At 34.4% G+C, this 8,786-nt stretch overlaps 1 protein-coding gene across 1 annotated transcript; it reads right to left on the bottom strand.

The window, feature by feature from the left end:
* Positions 1–380: 380 nt before the first annotated feature.
* On the bottom strand, positions 381–2,215 carry LOC149560999 (putative UPF0481 protein At3g02645). Its single transcript, XM_089824925.1, has one exon. The coding sequence runs from the start codon at positions 2,024–2,026 to the stop codon at positions 578–580; it is 1,449 nt and encodes a 482-aa protein (XP_089681051.1). The 5' UTR covers positions 2,027–2,215; the 3' UTR covers positions 381–577.
* Between the last annotated feature and the right edge of the window lie 6,571 nt (positions 2,216–8,786).

The raw sequence follows: 8,786 nt of genomic DNA, 5'->3' as shown, positions 1-8,786 counted from the left end.
AATGAATTATTTTATGAAAGATTGTACTAAGAACTGAAAACAAATATGGGATTTCCATAAACATAATAGATATAAAAAATTGTAACAATTCAAAAAAAATCAAAAGTTCATACTACAATGGACATCACTTGAGATGTTATAAATTATTTAATTTATTTGACAAACCCAAATCTTATAGCAAACATAAATAGAAATAGATTTCAATATCTCTTTTCCCAAATAGAAATAAGTGAAATAACATAAATGTTAATATATTTATCATTATATGATGAATTACAATAATAAATATAAATGAACATACATTTAAATGGAAAAGTTTCTCCTAAATAGAAAATAGTATATATATCTAAAATAGTATATAAAGATATATGCATCTCAAATTTGAAGTCTGACAAAAACCCATCTCCACAAATTGGTCCATTAATATGTGAAATTACAATCGTTCATTATACATACATAAATTAAAAGAAACCTACAAATAAGGGAAAAAATTGCACAATGACATAGTCAACTATCAAAACTAGTGGTACCTAAACATAGACGAATTATTAGCACATATAGTTCGGACCGTGTATGTCTAGGGCTTCTTTTGGCACTGGGCAAAAGCACAGTAGGTCTGTGCAGCGGTGAGCAGCACAACAAGAACTGCAGTACACAACGCCAACATCTTCCATGGTCTCGAGAGATGCTCCCCATGAAACTCCACCCACCATTTTCTCACCTTGCTTCTGTAATATTTCTTGATCAGCGCCTCCCTGATTCCACTCTTTATGGCCTGTGGATGCTCCTCAAACCCTGCAAAAAACAGAGGCTTGGCCATGCCGTCCCACATCTTGACCACCTGTTCATCCGTTATCATCATACTTTGTCTGTTAATAATCCCTTTCTTTCGCAGCAGGGCAACGTCCTTTGGCGTATCGATGAGGCAGTCCATCAGTTCAACATACTGCGTCACATTCTTGGGCCGATTGGGGTCATTGAACTCCAACGCAAGCAAATTCCTCATCATTACTTCTGTATAGGTGTCAGAAACCACAATCTTGGGAAGAAAGAGAGTGTCGGATTGCTTGTCAAATCTGATTTGGTCCAAACCAGATTTGAATTGGATTCCAGCCTTGTCGAGCTCTATTGCGTTGTAACTGTCAAGGAAATCATTACAGTCTCTTGCTGGGTGAGGAAAGAAGAGAGCTAAAATGGCCGCAATCATGTCGTCTAGAGCAGTTATGAATTTGTCACAGTACGTGTAGGTGGGTTTCGTAGGGGGCATATCTTCTACTTGTTGTGGACTATGAAAGGACACATATTTGTGTATGCAACCTAGTAGATGGGACTCCTCATCATATTTAATCTTCACATCAGAAAACGTATGAAAGCAAGAGAGTTGAGATATTTGAGTGTTGAGGAAAGTTTGAACTGTATTGGTATCCAGAAAAGAATCTATTTGTTTGAGAAGGGAAAGAGGGATCTGGTTTTCCAGCTTCACAATATCACATCTAATAGTTGTGAGCGTAGGCATAAGAATTTCACTGTACCTTTTTTCTGTTTGACTGAACTCCTGTTTAAGAACATGGAACCCATTTTTGAGAAACTGGTGGAGGAAGAAGGCGTCCAACATTATCATGCGCCCAAACTTTTGGTTGTCGTTGATCTTCCAGTCGTAGAACTCCTCAAACTCTTGCATCATCTCTGACACTCTTTCGAAGAAATTGATGATGATTTCTGTCTTATTTTGTGTTGCATCTCTTATTGATTTCAGCTTGTAAAAATCCATCTGGGAAAGATGGTTGACTCGTTGGTAATGGAGCACCGGCAAAGCTTGATCATGCAGAGTGCGATAGTGGTATGGCCCAAGTGACAGCATTTGAGGAATGTATGCTTCTTGCTTCACGTTAATCAGAGCCTTCGGCACCCACATGCTTGTCTTGTCAATTTTCACAGGTTTCTCGATCTCTGTGAGAAAATCTTCGACCTCCACTGTCCACTCATCGGAAATGAACTCTTGCACTTCACTTGTAGCTCCTGCCATCAAGATCAAGCAAACCGAATTAAATTAAGCCTCCAGAGATTAGTGAAGATGTCAAAGAACTTCACTCTTAAATTAGGTTCAACTTCACATAAGAAGTTATATGCTTTAACTGTGACCCAAGGAAGTGCCAGGCTGGTAATTTACTTTCACTAGGTGAGATTTTGACAGGCAATCAAACTCTTCACATTACTGATAGCTAGATGTGCTTTACTTGCTGTCTGCTGCAATAATTCTGAATTTTGAAGTATTTCATTCGATTAGTCTGCTAAAGTTAAATAATTTGTGATTATTCTTTGATCTGATTTGTTTGAGATGTGACATAGAATAGCATTCTACGAGAAGATATCTATGAAAACAGCACAATCTTGTAATTCCTTTCTTATAAAATTTACAGTTCCACCAATTTTAATTATCCATTCTATCTCGGCTTTGTCTTTTTAGAAATACATTTTGAAAAGGGAATATAAATTTGGTAAATATAGATTAGGGTTTTTTCCTAAATTAGTTGTAATGTTCTGACTTGAATCTAGAAAAAATCACAACGAAACATCATCCAGTAATTAAAATTTCTTATATAACTCCTGAGAATCCATATTGGAAAAAAATTTAAGTTACTCATCCACAATATTTGGAGTAAGCCAAAGGAATATCAATGGTTAATACACTATAAGCAATCCTCTCAAATCGAATGTTTTTATCTTATTCTAAAATACTATTTACATTGCGACTAGCCGAAAGCTATACATTAAATATCAACTTTATTCTCCATCAGTTAGATTGCTGCAGATAGCATGTAAAGCCCACCTAGCAATGATGTGAACTACCTGATTGCCTTGCAGTTATTTCTTTGGGAATCTTGTCTGGGCCACATGAAAAGAATAAGCTCTGCTTTTATAAAACTTGTGCATTAAGTATTAGTCTAGACCGAAATTCTTCGAGTACTTTACTCATCTCACTTTTTCAATTTGGTACGCATATATTTGTCCAGCGGTGTCGCTAGAGAAATAGAAATACTAATGAAGAGTAACTATGAAAGCAAGATTGCATGATCTGTCGGTACCGTGAATCGTGATGACTGTGTAAAACAGAGGTGATATTTGGCAATTCTTTTTTAATTTTATTTGGTGTCTCCAAATATTAATGGTTCTAAAATTAAAAACTTCATAGCTTTTCTAAAGCTCTGACAATGATTTTTATTATTTCATAATCAGATATATTATTTTTCCGGAATATCATAATAGCATAACATTTTTTCGCTGTAACATACAGTAACTAAAAATGCAATTCACAGTTCATCTTTGCTGTAAAACTGTCACTCGATATTACAATATCTGTACACTTTAAGGTAGACCCAGTCATACATTATGATCTTGAGTCTTTTAAAACAGCTACTCAATTCAATCTGTCAAAGGATATGGAATATGAAGAAACATCTGTATTTTTTTACAACACATATTCTACCACCCCACAACAAGGATTTGGAGGGATCTACAAGGTCAAGAACTAAGGTCTTCTTTCGTAAGAGTAAATTATTTCTCTTATACCATCTGACGTAATCACAATTTGATGGAATTCATAGAGATCTATCCAAAACCATATAACCCTGATCTAATACATCAATATCAATCATAGAATATAAATTATGTACACAAAAATACAAGCTTATATATTTACATTAACAAAAAATTATCAATTTATGTAAAATTAATCGACAAGTTCATGAGGCTTACACTCTAGGCTCACATGCCCAATTACAACAAAATCTATATTTGACACTTAGACTAATCTTCAACAGGTTATTCTTCTTGTTTTCTCCCTTGACTCTCTAAATAAATATCAAATGCCTTAACATATAGGTCCTTCACAAGAAACATGGTGGCATGGATCAATTATTTTTTCCTTGGTAATAAAACACAATGCCAAGAATCTAGGCCAGAACCTAGATTATGAAGTTATTGATGCAAAGTTAAAGCACATTCTAAGAAAGATTTCAGCCTTGAAAGAGCTAAAAATATAAAATGCTGATTTTATTCATTAAGATTTTTTGGATACATTCGGATACATATAGAATTGATACTGAATGTTATTATACATTGGTGTTTGAGCATCTTTATATAGCCTTACTTTCCCTTACAAAAACTGCTCATGGGAATAACTTCCAACAACTATACATTTAACTAATTTATTTATTTAAACTAAACTTAGAAACTAGCCTAATTAATGTAATAAATCTAACATTCCTCCTTATTACATTAATCCAACAAATCTAACATTCCCAAACTAACCTAATTATTGTAATAAGTCTAACATTTCCCCCTTATTACATTAATCCAATAGATCTAACATTCTCTCTTATTAGAAACTAACCTAATTAATGTAATAAGTCCAACATTCCCCCCTTATTACATTAATCTAATAAAAGTGAAAGCCTTCACCAATATTATTCTTCTGGAAACTTTGATGAAGCTCCTTCACCAACCTTTCAAAGTAGATTTTCTCTCTGCAACTTGAGACTGCAAATCCTAATCCTTAAGTTAATTGTAAATCCTAATCCTGAAGTTGCCCTCATATCTCAACTTCATATTGCAAATCCTGAAGTTGTCCTCGTAATAACATTGTTTCCACCTTCCTTACACAACGAGACATAGTTCCTCCAAAATTTCACATCTCCATGGAGTGTGCTTGATGCCTCCTTTGGTGCTGCACATGAGACACCTTTCTTCTGAAAGTTTACATCTTCTCCGAGTGTGTCAAATGCATCATCAAGTGTCATAGGAACAAACACCACTAATATGTCATGGACACCTTTCCTCCAAAAATTGAAATCTCCTCTGAGTGTCTCTAAACCCGTTCTTCAAATCCTGCCCCATCACTCCATATAAAGACAATCACGTAGCAAAGCCCTCTCTTTTCTTTAGGGACACAAACCTATCAAGTCCCCTCTTATCTTTAGGGATGATTTTTCCAAGCCCCAGCTTTACAAGGACACAAATAGGTGCTTCTCATGCAGTAATAATCTCTGAGCGAGAAGCTAGCTCAAGATGATAAAAACTTCCAACCTCCATTGCCTGTAGCCTCCTATTTACTTCTATTCTTTATAGAAAAAATCTTTTAGCTTTTTCACCAACCCACATACAATATCCCATAGATTTTTGTCAATCAAAAGAAACTATATCTTATTTTTTCATGTGTAGAATTCAAAACCTTCAAACTTAGCGATAGTAGACATTTTATCCATTTTCTTCTTGATTGCTTCGAAAGAAAATCAAGCAATTTAAATAAAATACTCAATAGAAAAGTGAACACTCTTTACAAATTTTCAAATGAAAATGCATCCAAGGCTGCAAGAAATGGTTCTTCAATACTAATTTATAGGGCTATGTTGACTAAGATTCGACAAGGGATATTGATACTAGACTAAGTACTATAGGTTATGTATTTACTATTGGTGGGGCAACAATGAGCTAGGTTTCTCAGTTGTAGAAGGTTAATGCTTTATCCACTACAGAGGTAGAGTATATTGTTGCTACAATGGCATCCAAGGAGAGGATACAGTTTTAGTTCTTCATGGAAGAATTGGGACACCCACAATATTCTCACATTTGTTCTTAATATTGCAAACTAAGTCTCTATAGAATGCAACACCATAAAAAGGGAAGGAAATATAATCCTTGTTCCAAAAATAGTTAACAATAGGAAATTGGTAGTAATAATAGACCTTGACTCTATCCTCTATGTAACATATCACATTATGGAACAGAAGACCATATCGCACATTTGTGGAAGTTGTTCCCACGTAAAACCACCACAAAAATGGACACAGGCTTCATCAAAGAAAAAGAAGTTCCTAAGGCTCATCTCATCTATCACTCTAGCATCCTTCATCCATTATTTTGCTTCCATTGACAAGCTAGTTGCATTACCTATAAGTTCTTCAATGACATCAAAAGAAATCCCATCAATAAAAATCCATTGTATCTTCCATGAGTCTAAGAACTATTAGGCGATGATATCATCATGGTCTTTGATGCTCTTGATGAAAGGGATGAATCCAACTTCCTTCAAATGTGGCCCACACCTTTGTCTTCCCTAACAACTCTCTCAATTCTTGAATTCGCTCCCTCCATTACTTTGTCTCTATTGAGGTCCACAATGAGATATTCTTCACCTTCCTTAAGTTCAACTACCATATATCCTACACCCACCTCAATGAACTATTTAGAAAAACCAGAGTCGAATCCTCACATACTAGGCAATGATGTTTGAAATTATGAAAACCCCAAGTGATTACAGGCCATTTTGGTTTTATATTTTTTAACTTAGGATGAAAATTGTTCTTATGTTGTCAAATTCATAATATATCTATGAATTCCTTTTGAAGTTTAGTCTTGAGATTTGGAATTCCATCTTGGATGATATAAAATATCATCTCAAATATTGCTTTGAATATCAGTTTTCCAATTCTCATCACAAGTAATGATTACAAACATTTTTCTAAAGTGTTAAAAAAAAAGAAAAATAAGAAGATTATTAAATTATTTGTTACAAAAATAAAATATTATTAAATTAAGTACAACCTATATGCAACACTAAGGGACCATTATCAAACACTAAGGGTCCATTTGGCAAGGGGAATACAAGTGGAATAGGCATATGTATATTCTTAAAATTTTGAATTCTTTGTTTGGATGCACCAAATCAGAATTGGAATAGGAATAAAATTGGAATATGTATTCAAATTTTGGCCCAAAAATGAGCATTTTCTATTCCAACTAAATAGATGGAATAGGAATACGTATTCCTATTCCAATTATTTTATTTTGGAAAACATAAATTTTTGAGTCTATGAATTTCACATCAAATTTTGGGTGAAGCAAACAAGAATAGGAATACGTAACCCCATTTTATATTCAAGAATAGGTACTCCAAAATAAGTATTCCTATTCCTACTTTTATATTCTAGCAGGCAAAGGGGCCCTAAAAGTTTTTGACAATACCCTTTTCATGGAAAAATAAAAGGCATTTATTAGTATTCACATTTTATATTTGTGATACAATATATTATTAATGTGATTTACTCTATGAATATACATTGCTACCCCAATATTTGTAGAGATAAGAATAGCATATGTACACTCATATATCAATATTTATTTCAATTAATAATGCACTATATTTTTTATTAACATTTGATTTTATTTTTATTTGCATATATATTAATTGATTGTAATATGTAGCAAAAATGTGTAATAAAATTATGTAATATATTCATAAAGGATAATCGACTATTGGACCATCTCAACTATTGATCCCTCTATTTTATATATTTAAACACAAGAAAAACAATTTAAAAAAACAATCCAAATCTTATTATTTAAAATAGGAACCAAAAGCATAAATTGTATTTGATGAGAAAATATATTATTACATCTATCTAGAAAATCAATAGTTATGTTTGATTCATAAGAAATATTGAAAAATAGATTAAAACTATTAGAAAAAAAAAAAATACTCAACCAAAGAATCCATAACAAATTGAACAATCAAATAGAAACTAGAGCCATAAAATACATTATAACATGATATACCCTAAATACATTGTATCCCAGCCCAACTCTTTAGACACACAGCTAATCCACAGAATTTACCGCCTGATTAGGGTTGCATTCCCAAACAACCCGACTCGCTGACAGCACCTCGTGGTGTGACAGGGTTCGGGCCCTACGGGGCTCTCACCCTCTCCTGAGCCCCCTTCTAGGGGACTTGGGCCTAGTCCACCACTAAGGACACTTCTACAAACTATAATTTGACAGGTGCAGCCATCAATTCTCATGTTGGGCTCTTCTTGGTTCGCTCATCATTACTAGGGGAATCCTACTAAGTTTATTTCCCTTCACTTTGTGATACGCTTAAACTCAGTGGGTATTCACACCTATCTTGGGGACACGGTAGAGATGCAGCATGCTAGCACTCTGACGAGCCATTGAAGCCAAAATAAAGTTCCTCGCGAGGAATCGTTTGATTAGTGCAAACCAATGTCGGCCTTTGGGAGGCATCACTCGTTGCAATGGATCGATGGACCTCATGCTCATTTCTGCCAACCACGCCACTTGTGGACACAGACAACCATCTATGTGCCTCACAAGGGAGGGAAATTTTGTAGTGTGATGCCAAAGCAGGCATGCCCTTAGCTAAGACCTAGGCGCAACTTGAGATTTTCTTCTAGCAATGAGCAAAAGCACAGTGTGTCTGTGCTGCTATGAGGCCAAGTAAAATAATTGCACTGAGCAATGGTAGTGCCTTCCACAGTCTTGATGAAGGTGAGCAGAGAGAGAAAACTAAAACACAATAAGAAATCTTTATATTATTACTTCTACTTCTTTGCATTTTGTTTACATCCATTACAACTGCCTCTATTTATAGAGGTCTGAGAAAGATCCAGACCGTTTAGTCAAAAATCACATGTAAAAAGTGGAAAGAAAATAGTGTACATGGAAGGGCGGAGGGAAGGTTCCATATTAAATATGGTAGTTGTGATATTATTTTGAAAATTCTAGATGGTTGGCAGTGGTGGAAATTACCACATGCCAACACTCCCCTCTAATTTCTACCATTAATTACATCAAAGTTTACAATATTTATTTGATCTCTTAAATATTCAAATTGTTCTTGTGCTAATGCCTTTCTAAATATATTTGCCAATTGATCTTCGGATCTACAATACTCCAAGTTGATTTCTCCATTATTGACCAATTCTCAA

The sequence above is a fragment of the Cupressus sempervirens genome, chromosome 4 (genome assembly GCF_028749045.1).
Source record: "Cupressus sempervirens isolate cs-2001-9-10 chromosome 4, ASM2874904v1, whole genome shotgun sequence".
NCBI classification, from domain to species: domain Eukaryota; kingdom Viridiplantae; phylum Streptophyta; class Pinopsida; order Cupressales; family Cupressaceae; genus Cupressus; species Cupressus sempervirens.
This window is presented reverse-complemented; position numbering and strand designations above follow the sequence as displayed.

Excerpts from the sequence above, each read along its gene's own strand:
- LOC149560999 (XM_089824925.1), bottom strand. The coding sequence starts at position 2,026 with ATGGCAGGAGCTACAAGTGAAGTGCAAGAGTTCATTTCCGATGAGTGG.